The sequence below is a fragment of the Falco punctatus genome (assembly GCF_963210335.1).
Source record: "Falco punctatus genome assembly, chromosome: 4".
NCBI classification, from domain to species: Eukaryota; Metazoa; Chordata; class Aves; order Falconiformes; family Falconidae; genus Falco; species Falco punctatus.
The window spans coordinates 100,916,906-100,936,306 of record NC_137583.1 but is presented as its reverse complement, the minus strand read 5'-3'; the positions used below and the strand labels follow the sequence as shown (position 1 = coordinate 100,936,306).

At 36.5% G+C, this 19,401-nt stretch overlaps 1 protein-coding gene across 4 annotated transcripts in view; it reads left to right on the top strand.

The window, feature by feature from the left end:
• ANO10 (anoctamin 10) overlaps nucleotides 1–19,401 on the top strand; it is a 127,255-nt gene that overhangs the window by 4,110 nt on the left and 103,744 nt on the right. For all 4 annotated transcript variants that reach the window (XM_080387236.1, XM_080387235.1, XM_080387238.1 and 1 more), the window contains exons 3-11: nucleotides 411–593; nucleotides 2,872–3,006; nucleotides 4,723–4,842; nucleotides 7,320–7,889; nucleotides 10,256–10,311; nucleotides 11,878–11,952; nucleotides 12,965–13,147; nucleotides 16,545–16,736; nucleotides 19,067–19,195. In XM_080387236.1, coding sequence (XP_080243362.1) covers nucleotides 411–593; nucleotides 2,872–3,006; nucleotides 4,723–4,842; nucleotides 7,320–7,889; nucleotides 10,256–10,311; nucleotides 11,878–11,952; nucleotides 12,965–13,147; nucleotides 16,545–16,736; nucleotides 19,067–19,195 — 1,643 coding nt within the window. The remainder of the gene's footprint in view (nucleotides 1–410; nucleotides 594–2,871; nucleotides 3,007–4,722; nucleotides 4,843–7,319; nucleotides 7,890–10,255; nucleotides 10,312–11,877; nucleotides 11,953–12,964; nucleotides 13,148–16,544; nucleotides 16,737–19,066; nucleotides 19,196–19,401) is intronic.

The window sequence follows — 19,401 nt, the reverse complement described above, 5'->3', positions numbered from 1 at the left end:
AGTGATATTTCTGTGGCTGTTGGATTTGTGACTGCTTTCAGGCCTCTGTTGGATGTCAGGGGTGTTTCTGTTTTGTAAGTCTAGTCTCCTTAAAATGAGTGGGACTGTTTGCAGAAGTGCTGGTTATTTACATGATGTGAGCATTAGGGATGAAGATCCCAACTGTCCCCATTGTTCCAGTTCACCTTCTGTGAGCACTTCCACAGAAACAAGGCTAAATCAAGGAGTGACCCTGCAAGATTCTGACCACCAGACTTCAGATGCTGTTGAAGCCTTAATTCTTCTGGCCTTTAAAAAGATGAAGCTTCAGCACTCCTTATAACTAGGTCCAATATGATGGATGCTAACACAGTAGGTTTTTGAGATGTAATTTTAATGTCTTTTCTTCCTTATTTTGCTTTTCTTTAAAGGTGCACAGCTGCTGGTTAAACCATTGGTCATGGAAAATGGAGATGAAAATATTTATCTCGTTGGAGCTTCCCACTTAAGGCTGTTGCTGGGAGCTGAAACTGTGGGTTTGGTGAAGGAATGTAATGATAACTCAATGAGAACTTTTACATACAGCAGTAGAAAAACTTTCAAATATTTTGCAGGTAAGCAGTTTTAGGGGTCTTTGTCATTGCAAGGCTGTGCCTGAAGATTATAAGCAATAACACTGCCAGATCTTTCATGGTCTTTCTTTCCTTGGAATGGTAACAGTGAACAGAAATAGGAGGAACAAGCCATGAAAAAAATACTCATTTTTCCCTATGGGAATTCAGATCATGTAACAAAACTAAATTACTATTTTTTTTCACATGAATTTCATTTTTGCTTGTGTTTTACTTTGTGTATACCCCAAATTTTCAAAACATTTCAAAATATACTTTTGTATACTCCAAATATTCTTTTATTTGTGTGAAACATTTTTGTTGAAAATAAGACAAGAATAAATAGTTGATAATCAGGAGTGCAGGTTTATCAATCAATGTTATGAATTAACATAGCAATTACATGAGCCCCTTTTGACGCTTATTACCTTATATCTTATTTTATTATTTTATATTATATCTTATAATTAGCTGGAGAAAATAGAAATATTTTTCTCTTACATTTACACATTAAACAGAATTAAATAGTTAAATAACGCTACAGAGTCATTTGATAGAATTTGGGCATGATTCCTGGCTTCTTCCCAGTACAAACTGGAACCTCTTTGTCCCTCTCCCAGTACAGACTGGGACCCATCCCAGTACAAACTGAAACCTCTGTCCCTGCCCCAGTACCAACTGTCAGCTGTAGCTCAAAGCACCTGAGCCTGCGGGCTATAGGGAATGTGCTGATGTTTGGTTTAGTGTTAGGTAGTGCTGCGAGAAGCAGGGAGTTGGACTTTATGATCCTCATGGGTCTGTTGCAACTTGAGATCTTATGATTTGGGAAATAATTCTCTTTCCTCTTCTATTTTGAGGAGGTGCAAACACAGTAACATTTTCTTTTAAATGTGGTACTTGAAAGGTATTTAACCCCCTTACAGTGGCAGTAGTCATTTTGCTCTCCAGGTAAATATTGGAGTTCCTGCTTAGTTTTGCTAATACTTTTCACATGCCTGTTTTGGTGATGCCTTTCACCATATTTTCGATATAAAGGTTCCTGGGTCTGTCTGAAACAATAATAAAGTTGAGATTTGTTGTTTGTTTGATGCCAGTTTATTCAACACTGCTGCTGTGTGCAGTAACTGTTGCATTGCCTCATCTTTTGTGACCTTGCTTTTCTGAAATTAGGAAGCCTTGAGAAGAATTGTTGCTTGCGAAGGTACCATTTCTGTTTCATTCATGTGTTTACATTCTTAATGCTAATCTGACTGTCATTGTGAACTTTGTTCTGTAATAGCAGCTGGAACTCCAGCTACTGTAAACCTAAAAGATAATTTTTGCTGTATCTCCTGGTCTTTTTTAAAATGCTAATATAATTTAAGTTTTGCCCAGACCTGATCAGAGGATAAAATAGTTGACCATGCTTAGATGAGATGAAAAATGTCATCTACAAAAGAAACTCTGCAGCCTGAGTTGTCTTACTATTATTTCTAGTAACCCAATTTAACTGATACTATATTCTTAGTCTTTGTATTAGAGATTTGTTGATGGTTTAGCTTCTTTCTTAGTGTATTTAGGGCCATCCCTATAGTTTCTTATTCCTAAGTGGAAAAAATAATCAATTGGTCATTATCTCAAGAAGATCATACTCTTGTTTCCTTGATGATAAGTTGGTGGGGTTGACAATAGTTTTGTTGCTATAGGTCTTCAAAACTTGAGATTTTTGGAAAGGTTTCTTATTGTTTTACCTTATTTCTGTATTTTTATCAGAACAAATTGTTTCAAATAGCTTATTGTTATGTTGAATGGGCAATAAAGAGCAAGATACTGTGATATTTGGTGTGAAATGCTTACTAAAAAGGAGATTTGTCCTGACATCTTAATGTTTTTTTGTTATGAAAATATTTCAGGAACTGTATGGCAGAAAGGGTTATGGAGATTCTGAGTCTGGCAAGTAGTGGATGCCTAAGTGAGAGTCTTTCAGCCGGGCAAGAGTATGTAGTACTTGCTGGTATACTGCCCAGTCTCCAGCAATTAGGACTTCAGGGGTGTCTTTGTCTCAAGTGATGTATTCTCTTAGTTCATCTGGATAGTCAAAAATGCAGTGGCCAACATGTGCCAGTTAGAGAAAACTTCTTCCCACGTTTTAAAAAGGGGAGATTTTGCTAATGGATTTTTTTTGGCAGTAATAGTCACATAATTTTTTTTTCCTGATTCTGGTCATTTTTGGTAGTTATTTGCACAATTTCATAATACGTTGTCCTGTACTGCATAATTTCATACCTTCTTTTTGATTTAGATGACAATCACAATTTCCTTACAATGGCAGAATGTCAGTATATCATCAAGCATGAACTCGAAAATTTGAGAGCTAAAGATGAAAAAATGATCCCAGGATATCCTCAGGCAAAGCTGTATCCAGGAAAATCAATTGGTAAGCAATGTAGTTTTTTGCCTGTAACTCACAGTGTTGATGTAGGATAGTGTGCACGGTGAAAAAAACCTTAATTTTCCTGCAGTGAAGAGAAATCCTTCAGACATTAGTTCCCCACTATTTTTAATCAACTTTTTCTTGGAACTCCACAGTGATAGATCAAGAGGAAATGGATGCACTGTGCAACAAGAGACATTCTGAGTAGACACTGAGAAAAATGTTTTTCACAATGAGGGTAATCAAACATTGGAACAGGGTTTTAGAGAGATTTTGGTAACTGTCCTGTAAGACTTTTAGATCTTCACTAGACAAGGCCCTGAGCAGCCTGATTTAAGATGAACCTGCTTTGAGCAGGAAGTTGGGCCAGATGACTTCCAGTAGGCTTTCCATCCTGAGTCTCTGGACTTAGGATGGGGCTGAGACTCTGGCCTTACATTCTTCTCATTTGGATAATTTTCACATATATTGATGTCATCCTTTATTTTTATAATTAGTACAAAAATACTTGGGTTTTTTTTTTAATTACATAATAATATATTGGATTGTCTCTATAAAAATACTGGAATGAGTAACAGTGTTTCAGAGCTATAAATTTCACAATATGAAGTAAGTTAGTTCTATTTCATTAATTTGATTTCATTTGTCATCCTCCTTGCTTCAAGAGCTCCCCTTTTTAATGGGAGAAAGAAGCAATAAGAGCTAGTGCTGGTTTTATGGTAGTTGGAACTAGTTCTTTGGCAGAGATGCTACAGTTTATTAGCAGAATTTATCTTAATATATTTATGTCCTTTTAATAACAATGTCTTTATTAATTAGTGTTCATCATCAAAGAGAGATCTGTGCATATCCGTGGTTCAAGAAATGTAAATAAACGTAGATGTCTGATGAATTTACAGTGGTAATTTCTTATATAGCTAAGGTATTTTTCTAGTTATGTCAAGTAGATGCTGGGAAAGATGCTGGTTATGTCAAGTAGATACCATGAGAAATGGTAAAAAACTATCACAAAACTTCCAGTGTCTTCCTTCTCCTGTTTTCAAATTTATTTTCTTTTTTAATATTTCTATGGTGGTAACTTCCAGAGCAGTTTGTTGATTTTTTTTATATGGAAAGCAATACTACCCGTTTATCCACATGGGTAGTATTGCTTTCCATAACAAAGTTAAACACAAATTGTAGAATATCTGGTTTGTTTGCAATGAAGATGCGTTGTAATTTATGAATTAATGTAAATTGATAATTCAAAAACTGTTTTAGTACCTTCCCCATAATTAATACAACAAAATGGCTCTTCAATTTAATGTTTTGTTTTTGCTATGTCAGTTTGATTTGTTATGCCTTTATTTGCTCAAATGCAAGAGCCAGACCTTTCCCCACAAAGCTACACGTGACACTTCAGTTCTGATCTGTAGCACTTCTTGTTCAACCTGCATCTGATTATATTGCAAACCTGTGGAATAGTTAATAGATGTAAAAACATTACTCTTTGTCTCCTAGTTGACAGCACAGTCTTTGTAGGAACTGCTCTCTATAATGAATAATTTTTAACTAACATGCAGACAGATTATTTGTTTTTAGGATTTAAATGCTAGATTTATTTCTAAGGAACTTCAGACTTGCGAAGTACGTAATGTAACCCATTTTCTTGTATCAACTTCATAGTCCTTTGAAAGATTACTAGGTACCTTTTTTTTTTTTTTCCTGTTTTGCCTCTAGTGAGAAGATTATTGACCAGTGGTATTCTAGTGCAGATTTTCCCACTGCATGATAGAGAAGAGTTGAAAAAGCTCCGTCACAGCTGGTATGGCCGAGTGAAAGTTGGCTATCAACCTTTAGGTATGTGAACGCTTACTTCACTATGAATATAGTGCAGGGTTTCTTCTGGAGTTTTCTCTTCAGTTTGTGTAAGAAGACCAAGGGTCTTTCTAACTTCTGCTCCAGCATTTAGAATTTGACTGATAGAATTGAAACTCCTGTGTGAAAGTATTGTACCAAGAAGTCTGTTGTTTGACTAAGAGTTTACCTTTTCACATCCCCAATTACCCATTGCAGTTCACCTACTCTTTCCATTACCTCTCTGCCCAAGTTGCTTTGCTGGCCATTGTGAATCAAAGTCCTTGCTTTCACTGGTTTTGGAATCAACAGAGTGGCTTAGGCTCTGGCTAAGGAAACATCCATGTTTTCAGGCTTGTTGACATGCACAGTTGAGGTCTCTTTGTTGAGAATTTTCATTGATACTAAGATGGCTGTAAGGTATCTTTTGCTATAATGACTTGCAATACAAGTGTTCAGGAGTGAAGCACTGGACTTGCAGGCTGCTCTTTCTTGATTTTCTTTCTCGTGGCTGCAGGAGTTCTGTATAGTTTGATCATAGTTTCCAAGTTGGAGCTGGGGGGTAGTTCAGAGGCTCAGCATTTGCACTGTGATCATCTAGCTTAGAGTCTTGAAATTAGACCATTGTTCTTTTACCAGCTGAGCAAGTTTTTCCTCTCTCAGCATGTCCCATGTAACCTCCTGAAATGGTTCAAACTTGTGAATTTGGTGGCTCAGAGGCTGGAGATTCAATGTCTGCAAGCTTCCGTGTAATAACAGTCTGCACATCACAAATTCTCCCTACCAATGAGTAAAGCAGTAATGGATCAAGCCAAAGCTGTTTTCTCAAATTGACTCTTGACAGGAAAGCTCCTCTGTGTCTAGAATTCCCAAAGCTATTTTGAGTTGTAGACGTATCAAAAGTATGCTTACAACTGTTTGTTTTAAATTCATTGTCTGTATGAAGACTTTTACGTTGTTGCAGGCCGGTGTCACTTGAGTATATTTTACACACTGAATAAGCTTAAAATAAAATAATTGTTAGTCTGGCAGTGTGAAAAGTTAAGTTCCAGATTGTGGACCTGTAAACTTTACTTGAAAATGAGAAAATAAACATTTGGGAGTTTGCCTGATTATTAATCTCTGGGTCTTGCAGTTGCTTGAGATTCTTTCCTGAGCTAAAGGAAGTTGAAGATCTGGCTTGATAAGGCCTGCTTCCAGAGTATTGTGTTAGGGGTCTTATTGTGTGCTTGTCTTCTGTTTATACAAGAGAGAGGTTTTTTTTTGACTACCACTGACTACATACAAAATTTCACAGTAAGTCTCAGGAAGCCTGTTATGTTTGTACTACTAATGTATGTGTCTCATGTTGTGTTTGGAGTGTGAAATGGCACAAATGACCTACACTTGAACTTCTTCATTAATAAATTTTTTATTGAGAGTGATTGTGGAGTGCTGATTCTTCTGTCTGTTTGCCTTTCCTTCTTGCTTTCAGAGACTTACCTGATATGCAATTGTGAATTTCTGCTGTAGGGTTTTGTAAATGTCATGGCTGCTTTGTTAAGCTGGTGAATATGCAGCATTGGCATACAAGCAGTCTGGTTTTCCAAGCAGGCAAAGATAAAATAGATTTCAGCATTCTAAACTGTTTGCTAGGCTTTTCTATATCTTATAATGTGGTGCCATTTGCAGATAATGTGGAATAATACTCATACGCTTTTTTATTAGTATTAAGATAAATGAGATCTTCCTTGGAGGTAATACATCTGTCATTAAATATATCCATTAGTAGTGCACTTTTCAAGCCTTTATAACACCTGAGCAGATAACCTTGGTGAGTACAGCAAGTGTGTATTTCATGTATCAGTTATCTGCTGAAGGGAATGCGTCATCCTGAGTGTGCTATCTGACATACTTAAGATTTAAGATTTCAGTACACCTTTCCATCTATTCCTTTAGTTCCTTGAGGGCTGGCAAAGCACAACTAGTCCTTTCTGGCTGTGAGCAGGCTGAAATAGATATTTTTTTTTTTCAGGTGTATGTATGCCAGTGAGAAGCTTCAGAAGTTAGGTGTCACTTGCTGATAAAGTTTTGGTTTTTATTACACCAAATGTCTTCTGTGCCATCCTAGCCATTCATTGATAGATTCTGTTTTCAAGAATGCTAGTGTTTTTGTGCTCTGTTGGTTTTTTTGTTGTGTTGTGTGTCCTGCCCTGCCTGCCCAAGAATATATGACTTAAGGATTGAGATACTTGACTTCTCTACCATCTGAATATATGTATATATGGGATTTTTTTTTCTGTATATATAACAAAAAATAAATAATTCAAATAACCTTCTGAGCTTTTGGGACATGAGAGAAGAAGGAACCAAAAAGCAATAATATTCGTTATGTTATTTAGAAAAAAAATGCGGGCCAAGGGATTAATGTAAAGTCAAGTTTGATATTATACTGATGTCTCTGTTAAATGTGGTCTTAATTGATTTATTTTTCTCTTCAGATGAGATACGCTGCTACTTTGGTGAAACCATTGCTCTCTACTTTGGCTTCTTAGAGTACTTCACATTTGCCTTGATTCCAATGGCTGTCATAGGGATTCCTTATTATGTGTTTGCATGGGAAGACTATGACAAATATGTGATGTTTGCCACATTCAATCTGCTCTGGTCTACTGTGATACTGGAAGTTTGGAAGCGGATTTGTGCCATCATGACATATCGCTGGGGGACACTGTTGATGAAACGACAGTTTGAAGAACCAAGACCAGGCTTTCATGGTGTTCTGGGTATCAATCCTGTCACTGGGAGGGAGGAACCAGTGTACTCAAGTATTAAGAGACAGATGAGGATTTATCTGGTGTCCTTACCATTTGTGTGCCTTTGCCTCTACTTCTCACTTTATGTGATGATGATTTACTTTGATTTGGAACAGTGGGCTCTGGATTATCATGAAGAGAATGAGTCTAACTTCAGCAGCTTGATGCTGTTTGTGCCCAGTATCATATATGCTGTTGTGATTGAAATTATGAACCGTATCTATCGGTATGCTGCGGAATTTTTAACATCATGGGGTAAGAAAGTTTTCTTCTTTTTCCTTAAAGTTAGAATCCCTGATATTTAGAATTTGTTTATTTGTAGAATACGTTACTGTGAGTTTTTGTTCAGTGGAATGCTAAAGAAATTTTCTGAAGTAGATTTTTACAGTGGGTTGCAAGAGATGGCCATTTTAACTTCTTACATCTATTTTGAGTGTTCTGAGACTGCAGTTTCATGTTTGGTTTAATTTGGTCTAAGTCTAGCATGCCAACAGAAGGGGTGATCCCTGCCTTCCTCCTCAGACTCTCTTTGCCCTTGGTGCAGAAGTCAGCCTTCCCTGATTTAGCTCTTTGGCTATATCAGCCATAGTCCTGGCAAAAGGGATGGGTTGAGATCATGAGGATGGGAGCTCAGAGGCGGATGGCAGGACTGTCCTGGCAGGTTGCACCCACAACCTGGGTTTGCCGAGTATGTCTTAGTCTACTGGTACACCTGTGCGGAGGATGGAGGCACCGAGATAATGGAACAAAATCTAAACCCACCCAACTAAATGTCATATGAGAGTGTTTGTGTATGCTATATATAACAAAGACTGAGATTTCACATCCCTATCAAAATATTTTCCTCTGGGCACTCTTAGAAGAGGAGGAATGTTATAATAGATTGCCTTTTTTTTTCCCCTTATGCATGTGACTTATTTAACAGATTGGGCCTTATGTTTTGTAACCTAACATAAGGATAGCGAAATGTTAGTATTTATTTTGAATTTTAGCACTCCTAAAGACATGTGCAGTCACTTTCAGACAAAGTTACTAGTTGAAGATAATGGGGAGTTAACTGGTTTTTGTAGCTCAATATGGCATGCATTTACAGGACGGAATCCAGGTTACTAAAGCTGGAGACACACAAAGTTAACCTAAGAAAGATGAAGTAAAAGGGAGGTTGATGCAGAAGACAGAATAAGAAGAGGTGTTTTAGTGGGGATTGGTTATGCATGCCAAAATGATTTGCTCAGCAAATTCAGCTTGACAGCAGCAATAGTAAAAGCAAGCAATTTCTTGATTTGTTTGACTGTTCAAGGATTTTATTTAAATAATGACTTTTAAATTCATATCTAGGTCTCAGTTGACTGTTTTATTTCATTTTTTTTCACTACACTGCAAGAAAAAGCCTTTATGCAAAATGCCTGGTTGTGTTTATCAGAGAATTAAAATGTTCTGATGGGTAACCCAAGTTTTTTTAATGCAAATGTTTTTGGTTTTAAGCTGATGTTTCATATTCAGCAGCAACAGTATTTATGTAACTCACTACACTGACAGCTTGTGCCTTTTCTGTGCTATCCAACATGTTTATGCTGCCGTGCTGTGAATAGGATGGAGAGCTAATCTGACTGTCCTACCTTCCCTCCCACTTGGCATATTTTCAGCTAATATCAGACTTAAACAGCTAAACTGACAAAGTATAGGAAACAACCTGGGGTTTTTTTTATGCACACCTCTTACACCTGTTTATCACGAGAACTGACCATTTAGTGATAGCTAAAAGCAAAACTTGCATTCAGTCACTTGAGTGCATCTTCCATGTGTCAGGCCCAAATTCACACCCCTGTCAGACTCTGCTGGTTTGTCCTGAGCAATGTCCGTGGGTGACAGTGTCCCCTTTCAGCCTTGTTGACACAGCTCATGCTAGTATGTTACCTTCTCCCGCTTAGCCAAGGCTTTAAAGATACAATCTGACAAAATAGCAAAAAGAAATGGCAGATCCCCCATTCACTTCCCTTTCCTCCCCTGTAGTAATGAGCCTTCTTCAAACATCAGCTTTTGACAATTTATCTTGAATAAACTGAAAAATCTTAGTTTTAGAGCCAGTAATACATCTATTGAACTTGGTGTACTTTAGTCTTGCTTTAATGCTTAGGGTGTGATCTGAATTCCATGGAGGTGGATGGCAATGTTTCTGTGAGCATCTACAGGTTTTGAAACAAACCTAGTATTTTCCATATGTATTTCAATTAGTTCTGCATTGTTTTCAGCCAAAGAAAAAAATTAATAAATAGGCACATTTTATTAAGTGTTAAGAATGATGGATGGTTTTTCTGTTATAGACCAGCTCTTCTGAGAAAGAAAGATGTAAAAGGAAAAACCTTTACAGTAGAAAAAATACTGGAGTTCTAGCCAAAAATATGTATGTCAGTATTGTGCATCAGATTAGCTTCATAGGTTAAGTGAGGTACTGGTACAGTATAAATTCTTTCAGCCATCAAGTGTTGGAGGAACTATTCCCCATAAACAGTTAAGTAATTTTTAGGTGGAGGAAAAATGTCTGTTTACTCTCTTACCATGCCTAGTATATTATAAGTGCTTCTGCTGTTTACTAATCAATAATTCTGTTGGTATTTTAGAAAATCACAGGCTGGAATCTTCATATCAGAATCATTTGGTACTGAAGGTTTTAGTGGTAAGTATGTAGTATAAGTAGCTTTTAAGATTATTTAACAAGAGAACTTGTCATGTTTTATTAGTGCTTTCCTAGCATTACCTCACTGACCTACAGTTTTGTTCAAGGCCAGATACTAGCACAAATATCAGACTAAACAGGATTTCTGCTGTGGTTGCAGTAACTGCTAGGCTGTTTTAGATGCCTCTTTCTATAATAGAGAGTTGGGGGTTTATTTATATTGATTTGTTCTTTCATTACTATTCTGTGTAGTTTTTGTCTTTTGTTAATTGATGTGGTCTTGTTTTCAACTAGGAACTCTTCCTTTTACTTCTTGCAGACTTTATGGTAAACCATATTTTAAAAAGCTCATGTATTAACTTCTGCCTGTATTAACATTCAGAAAACCAGTCAGAGGAGGCTGAAGATGTATGTCCATCAATCTGCTCTTATGCAGATTGTAATATTTTGTAGTATATACTGATCTATTTAATTTGTGGCTCTGAACAAGTAGCTCTTGTGTGTGTATGTATATATGTTTGGTTGCTCTTTTAGGTGTATATCCAGATGCAACACTGATTCTAAGGAACTGTACTGTAAATCTTGAGTTCCCATATAAGATATTCAGTAAAAGCGGTTGTAAAGATCAGTTGATTTTGAGTCTTAATTGTTTCCTTTTTGAAAAGATCATTTAAGTCTCTTCCAGAGTTCTTTTTTTCACTCAGCATGCTTTTTTTTTTTAACCTGCTTGTTATCCTTCTGTTGCTCATAACCTCTAGAGCTAAAACTCTCTTACATAATATTCATAGCTTTGTCTCAGCCTTTCTCAAAAAACAGCACCATCTTTTTTCCCCCATAGGAAATTAATATAAAATAATTTCTAAACTTATGACGTGTCAAATATGAGTCCTCCCAAATGTCACTTTCATGCAATGAGTGGCTCTCTGCACTCCCAGTATTATCTATGTTGTCCATGAGCTCCAAAAAAGGAGCTCTAGCCGTGATACCGTAGGAAACTTCAGAGCTTGATTATCATTTTTCAGGTACAATACTGTGATTATGTCTCCTTTCAGAAGTAAGGAATATTTTCTTGGACATAAAACCTCTTGAAGTGATTAAACATAAAGCTCAACTAACATATATTCAGGAATGGTTGTACATATTGAGAGATATATGTCATCCAACATATATATGTTGGTAAAGTATTTCTTTGAAAAAAACCTACCTACCATTACCCTAAATTAAGATGAATACGTCCCTTTCCGTGTTACCTATGGGGAAACTGATAAAAGATGAACGTTAAGTAGACGGTGATGTGTTTCTAATGTCTACAATTCGTAACTGAGTTGTAGTTCTCTTTGTATACCATGCTTTAGGAAAGCATTAAGCTTGTCAAATGAAAATATGAATACTACCAATACTGGAAATGAGATTTTTCTGTCCTAAGTTTTAAAAATGGTAAATAAAATTTTAATGAACAGTTTACATCTGAATGGAAGCTATTTAGTCAAGATAACTGTTAAGTTAGATGACAGTCTGCATTTGAATGTTTGCTTGAGAACTAATTACAGATATTCTTATTTGCAGTTCAACTTCTTAAATTGTTTTGCATCTCTTTTCTACATTGCTTTTGTGCTGTTTGACATGAAGCTTTTGAGGCAGGTGAGTTCTGAGAATGTCTTAAAAATGTTGAATATGGGAAAATAAAGGATTAATTAAAATGGGACTTTAGTTTTTAATATTGAAATAAAAAATATTTCATTGAAAATGAATATATTTTATATATATTTTCTTAGAAATCCAACTTTCGTATTTCAGTTCCTCTAGCACACTTGCAGAATCATAAGAGTGGAGCATTTCTTTCCCTCTGTATAAATGAGGAACTGTTTTCAAATAAATTGATTGTTCCCTCTTGCAGATGAGGCTGGAAATTTTTCATTTCGTCCTTCCTTCCCTTTATGTTAGAAAATGTTTTTTGTCTGTGGTGTTCTTAATGACAGACTCTTGAGGACAGGAGCATGTTTAATTTTATGAATACAACATGGAGCTGAGAATAAAAAAACCCCGAAAATAATTTGTAGTTAGTATTTTAAATCAGCTTTCTGTTGTTAATATCTTTTGCACTCCAATGCATGAAAATTGGGAATAAAGGAAAGATTTTATTTTTTTTTTCTCTAAATTTAACTAAACAACAAGAACTTCAACTCAAGGCCTCTGTTCCTCTAAAGAGATCTCTAGCAAAACACTTGACATATCTCTACCAGACACAATATTGATCACATTTCCTGTACTTTAAGGTAAAATGCAAGAAGATTAAAAAAAAAATATAGAAAAAAGTTCTTTGTTTAGCTCTGCCATTGGCTTTGGCATATGTCGTGTGTATCTTTGCCCTTAGTTGGACTTTGTGTACTGTCTCCAAGATACATCCAGATCAGCAAAATATTTAGACACCTAACTCCTATTTTGTCCTTTTCAGCTCATAGTAAAGAATGGCAACTAGACCATCTATACTTTTCATATGCTATTGCTAGTTTTTTTAGGCTGGCCTTCTTTTGTCATAGTGTAGCAACTTACAGTGTTAATAGAACATGGAAAATTGGAAATGAGCATAGGTTAATCACAATTCTATTAATTTTTTCTTTTTTTCTTTTTTCTTTTTTTTTTTTAACTTAAGAGCTTGGCCACTTTGCTGATAACTTCGCAGATCCTTAATCAGTTTGCAGAATCCCTGCTTCCTTACTGGCTCCAAAAGCGACATAAGAAGAGGATCAAGAAACGCATGTGTTCTCTGAAAACAGATACGGACCTGTCATTAGTCGAACAAATCAACTTGGAGAAAGAAATGGGCACCTATTTTGTACGTTTTACTACTGTAAAAGAGTTAAAAGTTTTTTGGGCTGAAGTTGACAGAGGCATCAGGCAGTGCAACCTAAAATATTTCTGGCTGTCTGGCCTGGCAGCTTATTTTCAGCTTCATCAATTTTGCTGGTAGTGCTATATGGTGGATCAAGAAACATACAGTGCAGTATCCTAGTTACACCAGAATGAAGGGGTAGGAAGGAACAGCTGAACCTGGAGCTACCTAACTCTATATCACTGGAAGAAGTATTTGTGTAATATATCCTTAATCTCCAAGGATAGCCTGAAGGCTACCGGGGGAGGCTTTTTCTGTTTTAATTTGGTTTTGCAGTGATAATACTTTAAACCATCAATTAAACTGTAGCCTGAGAGAGTGTGCTTATGTCTGGGTGGAGCCAGAAGTGGAAAGGGCAGAAGATACCACCTCTTCAAACCAAAACTACTGCCGGAAGCTCTTGCTTCTTGAAACTACAGCTTTGGCACATACTGTCTTCCTAGTTCTGTTCCTGACCACTTTCTACCCAGTACAATTTTAGATTGTATTTAAAAGACTTTGTGCAATTCATTCCTTGCAATTCTAAAGGAATTGACAAAATAGACATCAGTGTGTATGTTAAGGCCCTACAGTGTGGCTGAGAACTTGTTTGATCAGGTGCTGCAAGCATAGTCACAAGGGTCTTAATACTGGGTGATTTATACTTTTACAGAATAAGCATTATATGTAGACAGTGTACCTTCTATGTAACAGGTAGAGTTTAAAATTTGATGTTAATACTGCATCAGATTCCTCTCTTCCTGCATAGAGTGCCATGAAATGGGAAGAGGAAAAAGAAATGCTACCTTTGCAATTGAAAAATTGTACAAATATTAATACTTGCATTCCTCTGTGAAGGCTGGTATTTTGCACATTTTATATGGAGGGAGATAGATCTAGAGAGCATGTCTATCTTGCAGTGGAGAACACAGCAGAAATCCCTGCGTTAGTGATTGAACTGATAAATCGGGACAGTCCAACACTGTGCCTGCAAATAGGCCAGCAGAACTCCAAAAGCTGTGTATTGGCATCAGGTGTTGATATGCCTGACCAAATAAGCTCTGCCTCTTAGAGATGAGCTGACTTCTTATTCTCAGCTGCACATACAAGGCCAGTGTGGTGTCTTTGAGTCACATTGCACAGTGCTTCTTGTGCAGAACTGGATCAAATATATCTGCACCTGTTGTACCATTCTGCTCTGAATAATTTTCCATGGGGATCCAACAGGTCAATTTGTAGAGTTATGACTTTGCCTTTGAAGGTTTCCGCTGCTAGTCTCATTTTCAGTTCAAGGTAGTGTGTATTCAAAGCCTTAATGTTATTTTCAGTTTAAAGATACTAATTGGGCTGTACTTGTGAATAATGATATTAGACCACTGATTTGTTTGCAAGCAGTGAGCTGTCAGCTGGCAAGTGTATTTCTAAAATTAAATCTGTCACAAGGGGGAAGCATTTGACTATGTTTAGTAACTGAGTTTAGCAGGAGTCTTGACAGAATTCTGCATTTTGGGCTCTTCTGTTTTCCTTCCTTCACTTACGTTTCAATGTTTAATTATCTCTTTTATTTGTCTCCTTTCTCTCTTGCTTTTCAAATCTCCAGCCCTTAACTCAGTTTAAGATGTAAAACCACCCTGCAATATTTTTTTTTATTTATTTAAGTTTATGCTTCTCTCTTCTAGTTGATTTTCTGCCATAATTTCTTTGTTGATTCTGTTTCCTTGATGCCATAGTTCATGTGCTGCTCTTGTGGGTGGCAATGGCATACTATGAAACTTCTTTAACATTGTATCAGCTCCTGTTTTCCTGCACAAAGTGTCATAAATTGAGTGAGGGAGAAATAAATACTCTTTTTCTCTTTCTATAGTCTGCTGTTCTAAAAGTCAGTAGGTACTGGGCAAGGAAATGAGAAGAAAGGTTAGAGGAAGCAGTGGGGATACTATGTAGTTACCAGAAGGAGGAGCACAAAGGGAAGCGTTGTTCCCCACCTGCAACAGTTGTCTGAGTAAGTGATAGCAGGGACAAATATGTGACTGCCACTCCAGTGAATGATCCTGCACAAACTACCCTAAGGAAGACCTTACTAAAATTCAGAGTTCATACAAACATTACTGTGAAAAAATCTCAGTGGTTTTAAAAGTTAGGTAGCTCCTCATGGTCTTGCCTGTGGATCAGTTTGTTAGACCCAGCTATATTGTGCAACTTGAAAATGAGCTGAAGTGAAGAATGGAACTAATGACCACCCCATGTTGATTTCTGAGCTTGCAGTCTTCTACTGACTCTCTCTGTTTGCTAGAAAAAGAAGCACTAGGTGCTGGAGAGGGCAGTCACTTTAACAGCTATAACCAGCAAAAAAGACTGGAGAACCACGTGTCTGATGTGTGGAGCCAAAACCAATTTTATGTGGTTCCTGTAATAATCTCAGTTACTGTCAAGTCTTTTATTATTTCATGTTTGAATGGGAGGACAGTATGTGGGCCTGGGCAAACACAAGATAGCTAGATCCAAGTTTAACCTGTGTGTGGTATTTCACCATCCTTTGTCCAGTGAACACTTTTTCTTTAAAAATGGTTGGGTTTGTTCTTCACTTATATAAATAATTGCTGCATTCATAGAGAACTATTATTAATACTACAAAACTAATATGCAAATATATGATAACCTACATGTGAGTACTCAATCAGCATTCAAGTACCCACATTCTTGCTTTAAAGATCAGGCAATGTGATTGGATTTACCAAAATAGGGCTTTTTGTTTGTGCTAATTGTTCTTTTCAGATGTCAGCACTGTGTTCTGACATTTCAGCCTTCAAGTTGGCCACTAATTCTGGCTTACCTGTTTTGAAATAAACAAGCAGAAATATCAGAAAAGAGTTGCCTATCTGCCAACCTGCTCTTCTGGTTAGGTCTTTCATGGACAGTCTGAAATACTAGGATCTTTCTTGTCACAATACTTTCAGGAGAATGTTCTGCCAGTTTAAATGCATGGTGCTGTTTTCCTATGCCCCCATGTTCCTTCTGTAACTGTTTCATTGAGATAGTCAAGAACTTGAATGGGATGAATGTGTTTATACAATTACTTCATGTACTAAGGATAAGAAATGTGACCTGCAGAAAATGTATTAGGCAAAAAGAAAAACCTTGCCCTCCCCTTATTAATAAGTTTTGAGTAATTGAATAATTCCAAATTAACTAGATGGGATTTTTTGTTGTTGTTGTTACTGTTTTCTGTTACCAGTCATTCCCAAACAACTGATCTGGGATGAGAAAGTGTGTTTACAACTATTTGTTAAATCTGTGTTTCTTAGTTTTTGGGGTTTTTTTTATGGGTTAAATTTGTTCTTATTTTTGCTCTGTTTTTTAGGGTACTTTTGATGATTATCTGGAGTTGTTCTTACAGTTTGGCTATGTGAGTCTTTTCTCATGTGTTTATCCACTGGCAGCCGTCTTTGCAGTGTTAAACAACATCACAGAGATATATTCTGATGCTTTAAAGATGTGTAGAGTTTACAAGCGTCCATTTGCAGAACCCACAGCAAATATTGGTGTTTGGCAGGTAATTTCTGTGTCTTCTGTTCATTTGTTTTAAAAGAGGTTTCAACAACTTTGAAACTTTAAAGTTTAATAGGTACTTTGTTCTCTTCAATGCCTTAGGATATTATCTATCCAGCTGTATATGCAAGTGGGTTTTTTAGGGTTTTTGACCATGTGTTTCTCCCAAAAGAAAAAAACATTCCTTTAGTCCTTGTATATTGTACTCCTGTTGCAAATGCAGCAAAGCAAAGCTGACGGATACCGCCCATTACTCTTTACAGCCAACATTTTAGAAATGGTAACATCTGATGAATCTCAGAAGCATGGAGCTCAGCAAGGGTTTAAAAAAAATTGAAGAAATACTTGGAGTCCTAAACCATGCTTGGCTGTGTGCCACTGTGATTACTGGTATTCAAGCTAACTAATTTTAAAATAATCTGGATGTGTGTGCAGGAGCTAGACCTTTCTGCACAACCTGAACATTGTAGTCTGTCTAAACAATTTCATGCTCGTAGTACTGGGTTAAGGATTTTCTGTCCTCAGTTGTTTGACCATGCAGTCATGCTAGCACCAGCTAGTTTGGAGCCTGCTGAGTACTCTGCATCAGTGAACTGATTCTGACTAAAAAGATCCCTATAAAACTCCTTCAAACCCAGAATTTTTCCTGAAAAGAAAATCATCCAGAGACTTAATAGCAGTGGCCTGATAAGGAGTGTGAAGTAGGTTGGAGGAAATCTCCAGGGGATGATCCATATTCTAATTTTATTTAACAACTTTTTTAATGATACGTCATGGAGACAAAGGGCACAATAAACCAGTGAATTGTTCTATTTGGAGGGGTTGCAAGTGTCGGTATGAAATGAAACAAATGGGAGATGAAAAATGAAATCAGGAAACCTACTGTAAAACGTAAACCAAGTATTTGTTGTAAATACTTACAAATGTACAAACGTATAAACCAAGTATTCTGAGGAATTGTGAGACACGTACATAGGTATTAATGAAGTGGACTTATAGGAGAAGTCTTTTAATATTAAGTCATTAAAATGTGTAAATTGTAATCTGATTGCTTTTTAGCGTTTGATGTATTTTCTCAGTCCAGATCTATGCTGCCAACATCTTGATGGCATAACTGCATTGACCAGTGGTGTGACCACCGGATAAGTGAAGCTGTAGTCATAAGTTCCAAGCGTAGCTGCAGGTATATTAATAGCATTTGGTTTTGCTAGAATAGTTTGTTTTAATCTAGGGAGTAGGCTGAAAAAGTATAACACTAGTGGTACAGTCACATTTTCTTTATAGTAGGTTTGTAATTAATAGTAGAAATGCATTTGCTTTGTGAATTAAAAATAACGACTTAAAAATTTAGTTATCTGTTTCATGTGGGAAGTTAGAGCATTGGCTGAAAGATTTCTGTTAAAGGGATACTGGAATTATTTAACAGGTGAGCTGAGTCACCAGCTTGTTGTCACGGAGAAGGTTACTTTGCTAATTCATTATGACAATTGCTACAATTCAACATCAGTCTTTCTCATTCCAGAGATGACCGTGCAATAGTTAACCACTATATTGCAAAAAGTAATTATCACTCTGTAATGATATTTTCAGACATTTTGTGGGAGTTCTGTAGGCAAGAACTTCTTATATTTGTGCAATTGCATGCTTTAAAATGTAAATCATTCTTTCAGCAAATTTCAGCTTTTAAAAATGGCATTCTGAACCATAGTTACATTTTTCTATTACTCAACATTCAGACAAAACCTCCAAACCCAGGAGTGTTTGGACTATTATTTCCTGTAGGGATTTTGCATTTTTTTTTTCTTTATCCTGAAAGAAATTTGTGTTCAGGAGTACAACTGTAGGTGAGTGCACACATTTTTATATGTTTAGATTATGAGTCATGAAGATAACAGGTATAAGGCTGCTTTCCTGTCCAAATTTTTCAGAAGGTCATCTGGCATTACCTGCATCCAGAATGTTAGTGGTTTCTAAATAACTTCTTAAGGTCTCTACAGTACTGTGGGATTGTGGAAGAATACTGTTTTTCTTCACAACACACGGATGTGCACATAGGGAAATCAAATTGGAGAGAAATTTAGGGTTGCCAGGTGGTCTTTGTGGTAGTGCAAACCTTGTTATAGTCTTTCTTGTCTTTGCCTATTCTTAAAGCTGATGAAATCTAGACTGCTTGCCAAACAAGTTTTATGTCACAGAATTCAAAAGATGAAGGAAAATTAAACAATGAGTCTTCTGATTATGTAAAAAAGAGAGAGGTATTGTTCAGACCAATTTGGAGACTGTTAAATTAGAGATAATGGTTGTAACTATAGATATATCTATGTTTTATTTCAGTTGGCTTTTGAAACTATGAGTGTGATATCTGTTGTTACTAATTGCATACTGATTGGAATGTCTCCACAAGTGAATGCCCTTTTCCCAGACTCAAAAATGGACCTTATTCTGACTGTGGCACTGGTAGAGGTAAGTCTGCCTTCAAACAGCGCATGTGTTTTAGTAGCACATAACATGAACAACAGTGGAAATGATATCAGGGAGTAGACTTCCTCCCTGCACCCCCTTGTATTAAAAGGAAATGAAGATTTCCCTTTCAAAGAAGTGTTTCAAAGCCTTGCCTTTGGTTGCTTTCTTTTCTGTGTTTTCATGTACTGTGAAACATTGCCATACTT